Raw genomic sequence first — 20,046 nt, forward strand, 5'->3', positions numbered from 1 at the left:
TGTTTTCTCTCTCAAAAAGATATTTTTGCAATATAGCCCCATTCAATGGTAGCTTTCCTCTTTTAAAGTTTTCTAAGGAAAAACCAACAACCCAATGATGTAATAAAAAGAATGTCTGCTTTTTTTATCGGCAATATTTTAGTTTATAGCAACAGCTGGAATATGTAACGAATATAGTGAACGTTTTTTTCCTGATCTAAGTAATGACTCTTCTGCATCAATAGATACATTATTTCCAAAACTTTTACTAGGACTACCAATCTTCTTTAATATGGGAGCCATTGTCGTGGTTTAATACAAGACTGAAGCTTGTAATATAAGCGCTGTTATTGACGATACGTTTAAATAAATACTTTGCAACATTAAAATTATACAGAATAAGGTTCATTTAAAACGTTATAAATTAAACTTATTAACGTTGCGGCATGTTTTTAAAAACTATTGTTGTCTCAAGAGAATTAAGACTTAATGACTTTTTTAAATGCAATTTCACAATATTAAATTCGTGATGAAACAAAAGTATCGATATTATGTTTGAAACGTATTGGAATAAGAGTAACTAAACTGAATTATGCTACGCAATATCTGTGGTGTTTTAAAACAAATCTCTTTAGGGATAAGAACAATAAGTCGTAAATTAATAAATTTTTGTATACATACATACATACATACATACATACATACATACATACATACATACATACATACATACATACATACATACATACATACATACATACATACATACATACATACATACATACATACATACATACATACATACATACATACATACATACATACATATATACATACATACATAGAGTAACATGGGGCAAGATGACGAACGTTTCAAAAAACGCCTGTATCTTAGTCAATATCTGTCTCAAAAATTAAAACTTGATTTAAAAGTGATAAAAAATCATTCCGCGTCACTGATGTATCAAAAAACCACTCTAAAAGTAGAAAATAGCTAAGGAAAAACTCATTAAACGATGTTAACTCAAATCGTGATGTTGCCCCGCATACGGGGTTAGATGACGATTTGAGTTAATAAAGTTTAAAACTTTAAGAAAAGAAAGCTCTATGAAGCTATAAACGCCTTAAAAACCATCATCACAAATTCTTTTTTATTAAAAAAAGTAATATATATAAAGGTGTAACTTTTAAAACTAATAAATTATACATTTATATCGGTCAATGCAAAAAAAAAAACAGTAACAACCTAGTAATCAGTTTGTAGCAAACTCCAACGCAACAAAATAAAACTATTGTCAAACAAATATTGTATTTCGTAATAAAATAATTACTGAACAATACAAGAATAGCAAACAGTACGAGTAAACTTCCGTTTAATATAGATTACGGACAAGTCATCTTGCCCCGGTCATCTTGCCCCAGGCTAATACAATCTTTAAAAATGAATCAGAATCAGTACATAATCAAATTATCATAGCGTAATACTTCTTGTGTGGCTTCCAGTTTCATCGAATTAATATAAATGTACATTAATATAAATGTATTGTGAATAAAACATCAAGTATCAAGAAAATACCAAGAACAAATATCAATATATAAAAAAATATCTAGAAAATAACAAATGTTAAGAAAAATATCAAGAACAAAACATCGTAAGAATATATAACTTGCTAAGCCTGCCCAAAAATACTTTCCAAAACACAACCTTTATAAAAACACACGACGAGGATCCGATTTACCATTGTATGTTATGCAACATATGCATCAAGCTAAAAATATTAAATTATGTCTTCTGTAAATAAAATGATTTTTTTTGGATATATTTGTAACTTAAATGCAGATCTTAATCAACTGAATTAAAAAAAAAATGTATATCCACCACGTGTAAACGAACATGCAATTCGATTTGTAATAATTTTTAATCTTGTTTTTAAGAATAAGCTCTTTAAAATCACAAGAAATTAAAATTCCAGAACTAAAATATCAACTTTAGTCCGCCATTATGGAAAAAGCTAAAATCCCAGATTTGAATTTATTTTTATTCTTAAAGTTTTCTTAGCATTCTTGCTATTTTATATAATTGAAGTATAAAACCAATTCGTTTAAAAGTTATTAGCTGTTTTTATTAGATTTATTTTATGCAAAATAGTTCCTAACTTAAATAGTCCTTTCTCAAGAACCGTTTTAGATACTCATCTAAAATTTTCATAACCCGTTTTTCTTATAAATAAATGCACAAAATCAAAATGTTTTAGCAAAATCTGAGATGATCTATGAAAAAGCTCATAAAAATTTGCTCCACTTGGCTTAGAATGACCTTACTGTAAACAATTGAAGCAGATACTTGACTTTTATTGCTTCAGGGCATTAGAACTATGTTGTTTATGCAATAAAATTACTCTAAAGTATGTAACAACTGAATCCCTTTTAAGACTTTGTATAAAATCCGTTTGTTTTAATTTTAATAAATGTGCTTTTAAGCATTAAAAGCACATCTATTAAGGTCATTTGAGATAATGTATAAAAGTGTTAAGCATATAGACAAGTCATTTGTCGTAATGTATAGCGGTGTTGAGCATATAGACAAGTTGGGCAATTAAAATATCTCGAAACTACTAACCGCATGACAAAAAATATAATGAATGAAGGCTAGGGTACTAAAAACAGAAAAAACTCAAATGAAATATAAACCATCTTTTTTGAAATATGGAACAATTTTTTTAAATACCGTAACACAATATAAACATTAAAAAATTACAAATAATAAATAAAACATCTACACATTTTCATTTTTAGGACAACCTTTTATATTATTAACTATTGTAAACTATATACATCTAAATAATACATAAAATTTCTTATTTCCTTCAATAAGCAACGCTATTTTTCGTTTTAAAAAATTAATCTTTTTTATTCTACTCGAGCCTGCGTATGAGTGACAATTTTAAACAAAGCAAATACTTGACATATCGAAATCATATTAAAATGTAACTTAAAAAAACTTTAAAACTATATTTTCTAATAACAACCATTGCTTTATCTAATGCTGCATTAATTTTATTTATTATATTCTATAATAGTTTTTTATTGTTAATAAATGTTAACTGCCTTTCACAAATAGTGACAATTAGATGACATGGGGGAAAGGGTTATAATTAAAGAATATTTATATAATCTTTAATTGCGATCCTTGTAAAATTGCGATCCTTGTAAAATTGCGATCCTTGTAAAATTAGTGACTTTTGATAGAAAAGCAATAAAATAAAAACTGTAAGCAATTTCTCTGCAAATAAATTTTTAGACACGCATATATATAAACATCTTTATAATAGTTGATTCATAAAACGGCGATTTAAAAATGATTGCTCATTTATTAAAAAAAATAAAGACCAAAAAATAATTTATATTGTCTAATATATAATTTAAAAAAAAAGTTTTCTTGTGTGTTAAACTAAGGCTCAAAATAAGTGAGACAAAATAAGATAAATATAGGATTATATAAATATAGTATAATAATGAATTTAAAAAATAATTATCACTTTCAATTTAATCAAGAGTTATCACATGAAACACCAGACATTACAATCATCCAGTCAAATCGCATTCTCTAATTTGTTTTTCACCTTCAATAAAATAAATTTTCATTGCTTTTACAAGGAGATGTATTCCAAGCAAACGTCTTTTTTTAGCATTCCATGAACTAGCAGGTCCATAAAACTCTCCACGTTTTGCATTTGTCAATCGTGATAATCCTTAGTAAAAATAAAAAAATTCTTGCAGAAAACAGCTAATAAAAACTAATAATTACAATTACATGATACAAAACAACATAACGCATGGTTAAAGAAAAAGCACGAAAAATAAAACCTAACCACTGCTCAAATATTAGTTTTTTCAATAATTGGTTCTTCATTGTATCTATTATTCTTTCATTATTTCTATTGATCCTTCATTATATTTAATAATCCTTCTTATATCTATTAATCCTTTATTGTATATATTAATTATTCATTATATCTATTAATTTTTGTTGTATCTATTATTAATAATTATATCTATTAATCCTTCATTATTCTAGAAAATTAATCTTATTAATTAATATTCCAGGAAAAGGACCAAAAAGTAGTTTTATGCTAAATTATTAAAGATAATAAAATAAAAGCACTGCTATATAATGATCTCACCTATCATAGATTTTGTTTTCAAATTGTTGTTTTTTTAATTGTTATGTTAAGTTATTTTATTTATGTTATTTTATATGTTAATGTATGTATACAATTATGCGAAATTATGAACTATTCATACAATCAAGTACAATTTGTTTGTTTTTTTCACACACTTCTTAATGAAAAAATCCAAAACTTTCAAAAACAAATTACCCATAGCATCCACCATGCAGCCTTCTCTTGTATAAGCCTCTACAGGAATAATACTATGAAAAACATGGACCGAAACAACTCCCATTCCAGAATTCCATATATCACAGATCATATTAAGCTTACTACTTCCACACTAAAAAATAAAAATTGTGCTACAATAGCAACATGGTTTGTAAGAAAATAGAAATTACTAGATGCAACCCTTGGAATTAGAAAAAAAGAGGTCGGCAATAAATTGCTGACTTTAAACTGTTAGAGGTCAGTATCAGAAAGGCGAAAAAATTTGACGCAAAGGGGTAACCATAAAACACAGAAACGAGGTCGGGAATTTTTTAACTACCTCAAACACTTTAAGGTCGGCAGTTAGGGTGGCATTGCAAAATGCTGACCATAATTTCGAGGGCTGTAGATGTTATGATAAATCATAATTATATTAAATAATTAAATAAATAACAAAATAAATAACATAATTAAATAAATAACAAAACAAATTTTAACAAACTACTATAATACAGACTTTATTTTTGTCAGTTTTAAAATGTTTGGAAGCATCATGTAAGTGTTCATATGGTCTTGACTTCTTTGCTTTGCCTATATAAAAAATAGATGCAGTGAAGGCACGAAGTTGCTCCACAAAAGTCATATTCATTGAACGATCTGGTAAGTTTTTTGTTACTCTTGGATCAAGCAATAAATAATTAAATGATGCTTTTTGAGTGCTAAAAATATAATTTTAAAAATAATTTATTTAAAAAACAAAAATTTTTGGGTGACAAATGTTTAAGAACTCACCCTTCTCTCCAGGTATGTTTTTCAGGATTGGAAAATATATACGCCATTTCTATTTCAAGATCATTACTGTCTTTTTCGGAGTACAAGCTAACACCTGTTAATATCTGTCGAAGTTCAGAGGTATAATCTGCAAATCTTGTCTCTTTAACCTTTTAGTTTGAAAAAATTTAGACTTAGTTTCAAATATTTCTGAAAAAATTTCAACTTTATTGATACATGGGAAATATTTTTCTATAAAAATATGAAAACAATTCATTAAGTGTTTGGTAAAATTGATTTTTAATTACAGCTTTTTAATCTTTTAATAAATTAATCATAATCAAACATTTGATTGACAGTTAAAATAATTTTTGAGATATTCTTACTAAAATAAGCAAAACTTATCAAAACTAATTATCAAGATGTTAACAAAAAACAACATCACTTTAATGTAATTTTGTTTCTGGCAAAGCAAACCTCCACCTTTTTTTTTTTTTTCTGATTCGAAAGTCATTATGAAAATAAAATAAAAGCGACAAAATAACATTAAAAGAGCTTAAATATTGAAATGATGTATTGTAATACAGCTAAACTTTATTAAGAAAAAGAAAAAATCAAGCTCATTGTGTAAGCTAAATCATTTTAAAATCTAGCATAGATATTTTTACAACAACAACAAATTAAGTAGAATCATAAGTCTTTTACTTATGAGCTTAACAGCAGGCTATATAGTGTACATATACACAATGAGTATTATAAAAAATATAATGGCAAAAAAACAAACATGTGAAATGTTTTTCGTTAATATCTAAATAAACAATTTGTTATGAAAAGTTTAAATAATTTAAAACTAATTTTTAAATTTTCATTTATGAAATAAACTCTAATTGTCTCAGCACATGGGAATCCCTTTAAGACTTTAAGAAAAAATGTAATATTTAATCTTTTTATAAAAAACACTTACTTTAGTAAATTGAGCATCTGGTTGCTTTTCTAATTTTGCTAAATACCTTTGATACACCTTTTGAGTGCTAGGCGATATTGGACCAGGATTTTCTCCAAGTTTAATAAGCCTTTGCCTAAGCTCATTGCAGCTAAGCATAAGAATACTTGCTGGAACTGTAATTGGATGCTCTTCTTCAGTTGCACTTAAAAGACTAACATCTTTCCAATCATAGTCAATTGTGATCTCATTATAAACTTTACTTACCATACCAAGATCAACTGTTGGAGTTCCACGAGCAGAAAGTACTTCATCATCTGTTTTTAATTCATAAAAGTGTATAAGCTGCGAAACATTTGGAAACTGATTTAAGCTGTCATTACTATAGTCAACTGTTACATTTTTAAGAAGATCTTCATCAAAATTTGAACCCATAGATGATTCAGATAGACTTTCAGATGATGAAGAATTTTCCTCATCTACAAGGTCATCCTCACTATTAGATGATACTTTATTTTTGTCATTGTCTTTTTCAGAACAATCAACTTCACATTGATCCAAATGAATATCCTGAAATTGAAGATCCATATTCTGAAGATGAAGATTGTTTGTAAAAAAATTAGGCGAGTGTACACCTGCACAACTTTTATCATGTCTTTCAAGCGAGTTTGCAGCTGTACAATGTTTATCACATGGTTCCACAATATTTTTCTCAGCTATGTTGTCCATTGGAGATTTTTCATCAAGAAACCTAACAGAGGACTCTCTTCTCATTTTAATAACTTCATTATAAATGTCTGCAAGCTCAGCTTGACTTGCAGCATCTCGAAAACTAGCAGAGTTAATGCCAACATATTTTGTATCAGTGAAAACAGTGGTTTGTTGTTCTTTTTCTTCAAACAATTTTTCCGAATATTCTTTTGCTTTCTTTTGCAAAATGTCAGAGGGATTGTTTAATACCTAAAAAGATATATACATATATATACAAAACGTAACATGGAGAATAAAGCTAAGTATAGTAAGTTATTTATCATAAATATCACAGTTGACAAAATGTCAGTTAAGTGAACATTTAGAGATTCATGAAATTGTGAAGTTAAAATGACAGTTATCATATTTTGCCTAAAACTTTTTAAATATAATAAAGGTCTTTATGTTTAGTTTTGTTAATGTAATTAATAGTTGAAAAAATAATTGAAAAAAAATATTTATTTGATCCAATTAAATTATTACTTTTTGAACTGTTGTTTGTTTATTGAATAACTTTGTTCCTGAGAAGTGAATATATTTTACTTGTTAGAGACTGGATACATTTAACATTTTTTCCACACAAACCTTTTTGTGGGGAAAAAAGTTTTGTGTAGTAAAAACAATGAACTTAATGAAGCAATTTAAAATTGTTAAAAATTATCTTATTTTAAAAATTCTAAAATATTAAAAAAAAAAAAGCGCAACAAAAACAAAACTTTTATTTGAATCTTTAATCTAAAACATGCTCTCAGTAAATGTCAATAATTGATTTAAATTTTTCAATATTAGTCACATTATTTGTTCCTAAAGGCTTTAACAAGGTACAAAAACTTAAAACTGAATTTCACATGTGAGCAAGCCTGAAAATATTTATTCTAATTCTAATACATTACAGTAATTCAATACAGTTGAAAATTTGTTTTTCTTTAATTAAATACCAAATGCCAAATAAAAAGTAAAATTTAAACTTAATATAAAGATTTGTCAAACAAACAAAACAGTTTCAAGGTCAAGAATCATTTAAACCAAAGTTTTACTTCTCAAGCAGGTGTTGGCCCATTAGAGAAAAAAATTGCAGATGAAACTTTTAATACTAGTTAAAGAGTCATACAAAAACACTTTTGTAGCACATTATTATAATACTAAAATTTAAAATTATAAAAAATTTATAAGTCCCTCAAAAAATTTATAATAAGTCCCTCAAAAAATAAGTAAGAACAAAAATACATAAACAATCAATAAAATTGCATTTTTACCCATAAACACGTTTTTAAGTCAAAAAAATTGAAATCTGATCTATGATTGTTACATTTTTGTTTTATTGCAGAAGAAATTATCATAATATATCATATCATTTTATTCTTTTAGGATGAAGCTTTTTACATTTAAAAAGTTGTAAAATATTTGATGAATTCCTAATGTCAAACAGATAAAATAATTTAGTTCAGCAAAATGTTTTAAAAAGTAAAAATATTTTGCTAAACAATAAATTTTTTTTTTAACACCTTCGCTTACAACAAGTCTGCAAGCAACCACTATTAGAGTTAGAAGTTACTGGAAGAAAAAAGATGAAGTTTATAAAGCAAGATAACGATTAACAGACTACTTATAAGATTGCAAATTGTATGAATCAGGAAAACAAGATGAAGGGAGCAAATTTCAAAGAACTGATGTTCGAGGAAAAAAACTAGACAAATAAGAGTTTTTGGAGCATTTAGGAACAGTCACAGAAAAGAGATGAGACTTAATTGAATGACGAGAATTTTAGTAGACGGCACAAAAATGCTAGCTCTTTAGAGCAGTGCCCATTATAGTATTTGTAGAAAACTGAAAGAGAAGCAATATTACAATGATGTGATAATGTTTGGAGGTTGGCTGCAAAAGCAGGTCCAAATATGTTTATAATGCGTTTTTGCACCTTGTCTAAAAGAGAAAGGGCATAATTAGAAGATCCGCCCCAAATATGGCAACAGTATTCCATACAAGGCCAGATATGAGATTTATAGAGATAGAGAACAGAATCTGAAGTAAGAAAGTGTCAAGCTTGATAAAGAGATGCAACCTCAGCAGATGCTAATTTTGAAACTGATTTGATGTATGGTTTCCAGGAAAGATTGGAAGTAAGAGTTAATCCTAGAAGATGAAGAGTAGGTGACTCATCGAGTACATCACCGTTTATAAATATAGGAAGATCTAAATTATTGCGATAATGATTGGCTGAAAAAACTTGAGTTTTATCTGAATTAAAGTTCACCAGCCACTGTGAGCCCCATGCTGTAGCAGAAGTGAGATCTTTTTCAAGCTCAAATGCCCCCTCCAAGCAATCAGAGGGTGTTGGTTTCTAATCACGACAAGAATAATTGGTAGTATCATCAGCAAACAATGCCACCTTAGATGCGAGAATATCTGGAAGATCGTTAATGTAAATTAAAAAGAGTATATGGCCAAGGATAGAACCTTGAAATGTCCAGAGCGATGGCCTTAACCTCTCCACCTTCATCTAATGCACGATAAAACCTGTCAGTTATTACTGTTAGCAAATCAGCTGTAGAACAAGAAGATCGAAATCCATATTGATGGTCAGAAAGTAAGTTATTAGATTCAAGATGAGAAATTAAGTGTTTGTTAATTAAAGATTCAAAAACCTTGCTTATGATAGGAAGAAGACTTATGGGAGGGTAGTTAGACGAATCAGATCGCTCTCCAGAATTTTTGAAAATAGGGATAACAGATACCGCTTTCCAGCAGGCTGGAAAACAAGACTCTGATAAGCACTTGTTGAATAGTTTTGAGAGTATAGATGACAGCTCCGGAGAACACTTCTGCAAGACAATAACAGGTATGTTGTCCAGGCCACAAGCTGTAGATGAGTCTAGGGAGGAAATCACTTTAGATACAGATGCTGGAGTGATATGAATGTCAAGCAATGGATTAACCTGTTTGTTGGCAATATCAGGTAGAACGCAACTAGGGGAATCAAGAGATAATATTGATGAAAAGTTTTTAGCAAACAATTCCGCTTTGTCTTTAGGTGAGGTGACAAAGTCTGAACCATACAAGAGAGGTGGAATTATAGATTTGCCCTTATTATTGATATTATTAAAGAGTCTCCAGAAGTCACGAGAGCCAAATTTTTGAGATGAGATATGAGATTTCATGACCTGAGAATAGCGGGTTTTGGCGTTAGACAAAACCTTTTTACAATTGTTTCTAGCAGCAATAAACAGACGTCTGTTTTCTGGAGAATTGTTTTGCTGATAAATATGGAAGTAACGGTTTCGATTGGCAATCGCAGCAGCACAGTGTGAGGAAAACCATGGAGGAGAGTGAGGCTTGACCAGGAATCGTCGAGAGGGAATAAAAAATTCCATGCCAGCCTTAATCCATGAAGTTATGTAAGAAGCACATTTGTCGACAGGAAGACAAAAGATCTCTACCCAAGGGCCATCACAAAGAAAATCACGCAAAGAATCCCAGTCAGCTTTACTGTAGTTGTAAGAGGTTCGATAATAGGGGGATTCAGGTGATGAAGAAGAATGAGATATTAGTTCTAGAGAGATCAAACTGTGATCAGAAGAACCTAAGGGTGAATGTGGAGTAACTGAGCACTGACTAGGATCAGAAACATGACATAAGTCGAGTAGAGAAGGTAAATGAATTGGTATGTCAGGAAAGCGAGTTGGAAAGTTGACTATTTGAGTTAGGGATTGAAAAAGGCAAAAGTTGAGGGCTTTAATGCCTGCAGAGTCACTGACACTAGAGCCAAGCCATTCAGAGTGGTTAGCATTAAAGTTACCAACAACAACTATATTAGCTGATGGATAAAGAGAGAGGGCTTGGCCAATATGATCAGAAATAACATCAAAAAGAGTGCAGTCTTGAGATGAAGGAGAGCGATATAGAACAAAGAGAAAGGCAATAGAGTGAAGTGGTGCTAAACGAAAGCACATGAAAGAATAGTCTGTGGATTCAAACCTAGTTTCACGACAAATGGGTGAATTTTTACGAATGTAAATGCCGAGGCCAAGCATGTGACTATTGGAGTCTTTACGAATTAGAGGAAGATAACCATCAGCACTAAGATCACAAGATGGGACAGCCGAACTCAAATTAGTCTCACAAAGAGCAAGTACGTCTGGTGAACTCTGCAAGAGATAAAACTCAACAGAAGAAAAGTTACTTCGAAGACCACGAATATTAGTGAATGATAGGTTTAGAGAACTTGGTGATGATGATGGTTTTTTGTGTTTTATAGTTTATGGTACTTTATTCATTTTTAAATTAGATTGAAGAACTTGACTCAAAGCATAGATAGTACTCAGAACACTGCCTAATAACCCAAGCAATTGCCTCATTACTACTAAAAAACCCTAAGCCGTAACAAAGGGCTCCAAATGTGGCCTCCGCAATGCACACCAAAAGTACAAACAGGGACACCATCCATGCGCAACATGGCACTGTTAATACTTTGATATTTTTCAGCTGTTGATGGAATCAGCCTCTCTGAGAGCTACCACAGAGTTCGGAAAACCTGACTACCAGCCGGCCTCAGAACCATAAAACTGAGTTTTAGAGCTGTACCCTCATTAGGAGATAATAGAATGAGTTGCCTAGTCATAAAAACAGAGACACAAGCAAAACCCGTGCATTGAGTCAAGAGGATCCAGCATTCAACATCCTAAACTGGAAACACTGTATTAAAAATACATCTGCGCCAGCCCAATAGATGAAGAAGGGGTGCAAAGCTGGTCAACAGATAGAATCTGTTTACCCCTTAAGTCTTTGCCTAGGAGGCCTTCTACAAGACAGTAGCCGGGTGCATTTAACATCTGCCCAAGATGAGTGTTTTTATCGAGACACTATCTCTAGCCTTTACTCAACCAAAAGCCCCAAGGCAGGGGTGTTTTAAATCGGAGTTGGCATCTCCTAGCCTTGCCTAAAAAGGCGTATCCTACAAGGCAGCAGGATATGAAGCAGATTGTACTGGGTTACATGTTACCAGTAGCAGGATAACCTGATCTGACTCATCAGATCTTCATGTTTGTCTATTTAACAACCTCATGTTTCTCTATTTAACAACCTTGCTCATCAATGTGTTTTGGAGCATAGGCTTGAAATATTTGTATTAAGAATAAAATAAAAATACAAGAATAAAAAATTAAAATGAACTGATTAAAATAATTAAAACAAAAAACAAAAAACACAATAAGAAAAACTAGATATTATTTACAAAAACACTGCAAATGATTTTAAAGTAAAAATAATTATCATAAAAATGTATTAAACTAATTTGTATTCAAAAAGACTTGTATCAAACAAATTATAATTTAAATCATGCAGGACAATATGAAAAAAAATTCAGATAACTCTATTTTATTAAAGTATAAACTTAAACATTTTAATATTATTATGATCAAAAAACATATTTGTAAACATTTTAGGAATTTAAAAACATATTTATAAACATTTTATGAACTCTTTCAGATCATTTAAAAAAAAAAAGAAAAGAAAGGATTTTAATAATATCATATCGAAATTTTAAAAAGCAATTTCAGTTTTTAAATTTTAATTTATAACATAAACTAATGACAATTTATAATTTAAATAATATTGGTAAAAACAATTAAATATGTTGCGAATCTAAAACTAGAAAACAGACAAGTGAGCAACAAGACATTAAATGTTGTCTTTGGCATGTAATTGTTTTTATTTCACATACTTAGAATAATTTTGTTGCTAAAACTCAAAACAAAATGTTGACCTTTACACTTTTTGTAAACTATGCCGCGAAGTTTTCAGTTAAAACAAGCAGAAAAAATGTTTCATATTTAGATAAATAACTAACTGCACAAAACAGTATAAAATGAAACACACTAAAAAAAATCAAGAACAATATCTTTAGCTAATATCATATTAAAAAAAGTGACAAATTTTATAGTGATTCATGAAAACAATGTAAAAATTAAGTAACAAACAAAAACAAACCTTTTTCTTTCGAAAAGTAATAGAAGTACAGTTAGGAAGCGGAGACATAGGAGAACTTCTTAAACTCCAAAAAGTTTCATCTGTCGAACTTTCTGATAGATTTTCTGATAGATGTTCGACATCACCAACATAACCACTAGAATCTCGTTCATTACCTAAAACCGAAAATGTAATTCAAAAACACAAATAGTAATATAAATAGGAAAATAGGATTTTACCAAATTTTTTTAAAACTCTCTTCAAATGTAATGAACTCCTATAAAAGTATATTTGAAGACATCAATAAATCTTAAGATTGACTTGTCAGGTTTTTTGTATAAATCAGATTATTTACTTTTCTCATTACATCACCTCTGATGAAATGAGCAAAGTAAATAATTATTATGATATTTTTGTCATTTTAATTTTTTTTTTAATTTTAAATATTATTTGATGGTAATAATTTCACAAATATTTAAAGTTCAATAAGGAAAAATTCCAGAAGCGCTAAAACTGAAAACCTAGAAATATTAAAGAGGTTTTAAACTCAGTTTATTCACTTTACATTTTTTACTTGATATTTTTTGAGTACTACATTACGGAGTAAAAAAGATATCAACTTTAATATCAACTAAACATTATGTTCAATTTTTTTAAACAAACTTAAATAATTTATTATAGAAACATTCTCTAAACTTTAAACATTTTTAAAGGAAACCTATGAATGCTAAGAAAAATTGTCTGGCTTACATTTTTTTAATGTGGAAAAAAATTTTAACAATTTTTAAAGAGTGTGTTGGTAAGCCAATGAATATAATCTACAGCACTTCAGCTGCGATACATAAATCAAGTTTGTGTACTGCTTTAAGTGGCTGTCCATTGATGCTCTTTCATGCATCTGTTGTTGCTAGAATTAATGACACATTGATTTTTGTAGTTCAGATAATTTTATAAGCAAGAAATTATTGATACTTTGAAAATAAAAACATTACCCAGCAAAAAAAAAATTCTATGCCCCTAATAACAATAGAGTCTGGATAAGTGAGTTGCTGTTCTGGTTTAAAGTATGAGAATGTTAAGTTTGGTGACTTGGAAAACCGTTATAGTGATATCATACTTGACCCAAAGCAATACAAATATCTGATTTTTTCCTATTTGTTGGAGAAAAAAAAGACTTATTAGTCACAAGGGAAAACTCAGTCAATAGCTAACAAGACTTAATAAAAATGATCAAAATTTTATCAAAATACAAAGTATTCATTATCTTTGACTTAGTGCTTACCACCAGATTCCTATAAAAGATTTAGACAAAAAGTATACAGCATTTAAGGCTAATGGTAAATTGTTCCAATTTTGCAGGATTCCATTTGAAGTAACAAATGGTGTGCCTATGTTTCAAAGATCATAGACAAATGATGAGAATGAAAAGTTGTGACACTTTTCCTATACCTTGACAATATAATTACTGGATTGCTATGATCTGGTACATTACAATGAAAATTGCCAATGGTTTCAAGATGCTTTGCAACATTTAGGTCGAACATTAAATAAATCAAATTCTGTTATTTCAGTTTCTTTAACAATTATACTTGGTTATTGTGTTGGTCATAACAATATATAACTAGGTCCTAAATGATTATGTCCTTTAGATTTACTACCTACTTCTAATGCTTTATTACTCAAAACAGATTCTTTCTTTTGCTAATGTTTGACCTTTAATTAATGATGATTTGTTTCCAATCATCGTGAATACATAATAGTGAACCATTTAAAGTATTTCAATTATTTAAACAGGAACTTCAGGCCAGAACTTCAGTAACTTTTACAGTAAGTTCTATCGATGAGAGCATACCTTTTGTTGTTGATTGTGATGCATCAGAGGTAGCCATTTTAGCTAACAAAAGTGAAATTCATTATTCAAATTGAAGCTATTATTGAAGCTGTTCAAAAATGGCAACATTTATTGTTACAAAATCAATTCCAGTTAATAACTGTTAATAACTTCCAGTTAATAATTTATGCGTTCTGGAGCTTATATGTTTGATAACCAAAAGTAAACAAAGATTAAAATACTAAGGTTCAGTGGATGAGTAAGCAGAATTTAGCTATACTATATCTTGTTGTCCAAAAACCAATAATATAGTTCCTAATGCACTAACATGTGCTTTTTGTGCTACAACTCTACCTCAAACAAACCTAGTGATATACTTTATTGTCAATGGCATCCAGGATGACATGTAAGCTTCACTTTGTTAAATTTAAAAACTTACTTCTTTCTATGGAGGAGGTCAGGAAAGTTTGTTCTTACTCCCATAATTGTTCAGACAACCAAAGTTTTTATTGATCTGCAAATGATAGTGAGTTAATCAAATACAAACGTCTAATAGACTTTCTTAGTTTAGACTTTAAAGCATCATTGCCATCTAATTCTAGAAATAAATATTTATCTACAGTTTTTGATGAATATTCCTGGTATAAATTTGCTATCCCATGTCCAAATATCAGCACAACAATAAAGCTGCAACATGTTTAAATATCTATCTATCTATATATATATATATATATATATATATATATATATATATATATATATATATATATATATATATATATATATATATATATATATATATATATGTATATATATATATGTATATATATATATATATATATATATATATATGTATATGTATATATATATATATATATATATATATATATATATATATATATATATATATATATATATATATATATATATATATATATGTATATACAGCCCTCGGAATTAAGAAAAATGAGGTTGGCAATGTATTGCTGACCTTGAACTGTTAGAGGTCAGCATTAGGTGGGAAATAAAAACTTAACACAAAAGTTTTACATAAAACATTATGATACCATCAAGTCGGCATTTGCTAACCTTGTTTCTATGCTGTTTTTTTTTCTATTTTTTGGCTGACCTCAAACGCTTTGAAGGAAGCAGATAGGTCAGCCAAATGCTGACCTAACTGCAAACCCTAATTTTGAGGACTGTGTTTTACAAACAAAAATGTGTTTATAAAATAAACACATAAGCATGTGTTTACAAAATTTGAACATAATATTAATAAAACTGGAAAACTTTTTCTGATTTTTCACAATTTCAGAGAAAAACATGTTTTTTTGGACCTTGTCTGAGTGCACAGAGGTTGTTATTTTTTAATATAAGAATGTCAACAATATTGTGATGGTTGTTTTTAGTAAATAACTGAGTTTTGTTAGAGTTAAAATCCATAGGCCACTGCGAGTCTCGAGCTGTTACCGATGAGAGTTCAAATTAAAGATCAGCTGCTTGTTCTAAACAATCAAAAAGGGAAGACTTTTTGTCAAGCAGGAGTATAAAGTAGAATCATTAGCAAAAAGAGCCAATTTAGATGTAAGGTTGTCAGGAAGATCATTAATGTAGATAAGAAACAAAACAGAACCAAGGATAGAACTTTGAGGTACTCCAGAAGTTACTGGAAATGAAAAAGAGTGTTAGCTTTCAAGAATGACTTTAATACTCTATTTAATATAAGAAATGATTTAATAATCTTAAAACTTTTTTATTTAAAAATAGAGAAAAGACTAATCAAAATATTGTTGGAAAGGTCAGAGTGCTTTAAATATTGAAACTTTTAGCACTTATTAATAGTTTAGTAAGAATTAGAGAATTCTGAAGAATTAGAGAGAGTTCTGAAGAAGACTTTTATAAGACTATGAAATGTTGTCTAAACCACAAGTCGTAGAAGATTTTAACTGAGAATTGACTTTAGTATTGGAAGCATGAGTGATTTGGATATATAACCAGAGTTTATCTATTTAGCTGGAATGGCAGGAAGAGTATGGCCACTAGAATAAAAATTTGAATTAGTGGAAAAGTTCTTTGCAAATAACTCTGCCTTATTCTGGGGAGAAGTAATAAGAATAGACCCATGAATAAGAGATGGAATGTTAAATTTATTTTAGTTAAAGAAGATTTACCAAAAAGTTTCAAGAACTTAACATCTGAGATAAAATAAAAAATTTAATAAAATAAAAATAATGAAGCTTAGCATCAGACAGGACATTTTTACATTAATTTCTTGCAGTAAAAAAAAGAAATTTTGTTCTTAAAAGATGTTATTATAAAAAAGATTTAAAAAGTGATTACGATTGGATATAGCAACTGCACAAGAAGGTGGAAAACCCGGGTAGAATAAGGCTCGATCCACAAGCCCCAGTCACAAATCCATCCATAACTATTTTTTATCAAACCTGGCTCTGGTTAAATTTCAACTCCAGTCACTTATTATACATAAGACTTAAAAAAAAAAATTAATTTAGAGTTAAAATTACTATAAAAGATAAATACATAGATTAAAAAAATTATTTAAATTTATTTGTATTTACATTTATCTTTATCAAGGATGTTCACTATTGCAGTTTTCAATGGTGAGACCTCAATGAGACCTTTCAATAGTGAGACCTCATTTTCTTCAACACTTAATATCTAAATAAAGTGCTCTATTGTATCATATATATAACTTGTATAACTATATTGTATGCTTTATATTATTATATTATAACCATCTCTATTATATTATAACTATCTTACTTGATTCTTTATTTGAAATACTTTGCACTCCATTATTTTTGATAAAGTTTTCTTGTTTATTGATGTGTTTGATATTAGTACCATCTGGCTTCTTTGTGTATTTGCTAATAAATTCTTCTTGTATCATAATATGTTTATTATTAGAGTCTTCGTGTCTTTTGATTGTTTTATTATTGGAATTTTCATGCTTCTTAATGTGTTTATTATTTGAGTCTTCAAGCAGAGTTGAGCTTATTTTCTGATTCCAAACAGTTTCATTGCATGATTTAAAGATGGTCTCATTTGAAAGGGAATCTTCTAAAAAACTATTTTCAACAACTGCTCCAGGTGATATTGAAAGGTTCTGTTGAAACTCTTTTGCAGTTTCAATCACATAATAGCTATGGTCTTTTTTTTTAATCTGAGGCGGCAGTGGTAAAGGTGGAGGATAATTTTTTGAAAATGTTTTGTCCACTTTAGGGGTCATTGAAGTGCTAGCATCTTTTTTTAAAGAACTTTTACTAACTAAAAAAGGAGTAAAAGGAGATCTTTCTGTTTCCTTTTTGTCTAAAGTCTCTTTGCTAATATTTTCAACATTTTTATTAAAAGTTATTATTGAATTTTTTAGGGTAGAACTGGTTTTTAACAGTTTCTTACAGTTACATGTATCATATGAGTTACTAGTTTTTTCTAGGGAGCTGTCAGTATTTATCAAATTTTTTTTGCCTTTTATACGATTCAAGCAAAGTCTACTTTTTGTTTTAAAACAAGCACTCTTTCTTTTAACATCTCCACGAAATTCAGTTAGGGCATCAATGCAAGCATATTTATTCTCATCTGCAACTTCTGCATAATCTAGAGCACTCATGTCACTATCATCTTTATCAGCAATATCAGCGCCATTGTCTAATAACACATTAATTGTGTCCACGCGTCCCCACATTGCTGCAATGTGAAGAGGTGATAAACCTGTGGATGTTTTAGTATTAGGATCAGCACCATACTTTAACATTCGAGCAACTATTTCAGGACCAGAAGGTGATTCAAGAACAACTGCTGTATGAATAGGGCATATTCCTTCTCTTGTTGGAGAACATGGATCAATTCCAATTTGCATAAGCTCTTCAACTTTGCTAAAAGTTGTGAAAAACATTTATCAGTATTATCAAAAACTTTTTGGACAAAAAGTATTAAAAAACTGATTTAATTTCTGTAATTTGATATTAAAACTAAAATTAAAAAAAATTGTGAGCTGACTTTACAGTTTTCGCTTTTAAGAAATATAAGCGAATCTTTAAATATTTTAAAGAAATTTTATGCTTTAATTAAGATTATTTTGCATACAAATTAGTTTTTTTATTCTTACCTTATATTTCTTGATGCTGTTGCTAATATAAGTTCTTCAAGGAGTTCAGCATCACTATCTTGCATCATGAAGCTATTACCAACTACTTTCCCTTACTAAGATCATGTTTTACTCTGCGTGTTTTGTTAGCAACTTATTGTTAAATTTGTTTTACTTGTAATAATTTGTTGCTAGCATATAAATAAGAAATACCATATTTAAAAAAACAGCTATCAACAGTAGAAATAAAAATATTTAAGTTATTGCAGTTTTTGTTTTTAAGATAGAAAAATTTAAGTTATTGCAGTTCAAGTCTTTGCAGTTTTTAATATTGACAGTATTAAAAATTATTGTTAATAACAACAGTTTAGTAATGTATATAAATATATATATATATATATATATATATATATATATATATATATATATATATATATATATATATATATATATATATATATATATATATATATATATATATATATATATATATATATATATATATATATATATATACTTAATAAAATGTATATACATATACATTTTATTAAGTGTTAATAACTTTGTTAAACGACGACTATGCTCAAACAGTTTGAGCATTGCCTTAAGCTTCACGTTAAACTTATTTCTATAGTATCTTTCAGCACGCGTTTCAAGCATAAACAAACTTCGAATTTCGCGGTATATTAAATTTAGATTTCTCTACATTCTTTGCGTTAAACTAAGCAAATAAATATAACATTTCTTTTGATTCAGAAAGTCTAGGAAGAACAGTCCCGTCAAGAGTCAAACGATCACGTTTTTGAGTAGAGCAAACAACAGTCGTCATATAACCGTTAACAAAAAACCGTTTAATAACGTCTTACAAGTAAAAATAAATTTTTTTTCGTGTTTTTATTTTTTTATTAAGCCTTTTTTGATTACTGTTTGTTTTTTTAATAATTTTTTTTTTAAATATTTCTAGTTCGACTAAAAATAGAAATGTACCTAAACAGTCTTTAATGCTCAATGTATTGCTTTATTAGATTCGGCATTTTTTTTTATTATAAACATTTTTTTTCTAAAGCTATCATAAATAACTTCAGTAAAAAAAATGTTTTGAGGTAAAGAATTACGTTTTTTAAATTTAATATATTACTAAACTTAATTATTTTTGGGTTATTAATTTTAAACTATTTTTTCTTTTTTTTTTCTTTTTTTTTTTTCAGTACCTTAGAAAAATGGAGCGCATTCATCTATAGAATTTTGTTTTTTTTATCTACGTAAGATGTAGTAAGATCTGGTACTAAAAATTTCAGTAAAGCTAATTATAAAATATGTC

General features: G+C 28.6%; 1 protein-coding gene across 1 annotated transcript; it reads right to left on the bottom strand.

Annotated features, from left to right (window-relative positions):
* Positions 1-2,658: 2,658 nt before the first annotated feature.
* Positions 2,659-18,928, bottom strand: LOC100213999 (uncharacterized). The gene is made up of 8 exons (XM_065815497.1): positions 18,747-18,928; positions 17,402-18,513; positions 12,808-12,962; positions 6,094-7,032; positions 5,151-5,299; positions 4,876-5,077; positions 4,359-4,491; positions 2,659-3,731 (listed from the first exon to the last, which is right to left on the bottom strand). The coding sequence occupies exons 1-8, from the start codon at positions 18,812-18,814 to the stop codon at positions 3,565-3,567; spliced, it is 2,925 nt and encodes a 974-aa protein (XP_065671569.1). The 5' UTR covers positions 18,815-18,928; the 3' UTR covers positions 2,659-3,564.
* Between the last annotated feature and the right edge of the window lie 1,118 nt (positions 18,929-20,046).

This window comes from Hydra vulgaris, chromosome 13, assembly GCF_038396675.1.
Source record: "Hydra vulgaris chromosome 13, alternate assembly HydraT2T_AEP".
In the NCBI taxonomy this organism is placed as follows: Eukaryota; Metazoa; Cnidaria; class Hydrozoa; order Anthoathecata; family Hydridae; genus Hydra; species Hydra vulgaris.

Excerpts from the sequence above, each read along its gene's own strand:
- LOC100213999 (XM_065815497.1), bottom strand. The coding sequence starts at position 18,814 with ATGATGCAAGATAGTGATGCTGAACTCCTTGAAGAACTTATATTAGCA. Across the intron at positions 18,514-18,746 it reads ACAGCATCAAGAAATATAAG|CAAAGTTGAAGAGCTTATGC; the intron begins GTAAGAATAAAA and ends CACAACTTTTAG. Across the intron at positions 5,300-6,093 it reads CAGATGCTCAATTTACTAAA|GTTAAAGAGACAAGATTTGC; the intron begins GTAAGTGTTTTT and ends TCAAACTAAAAG.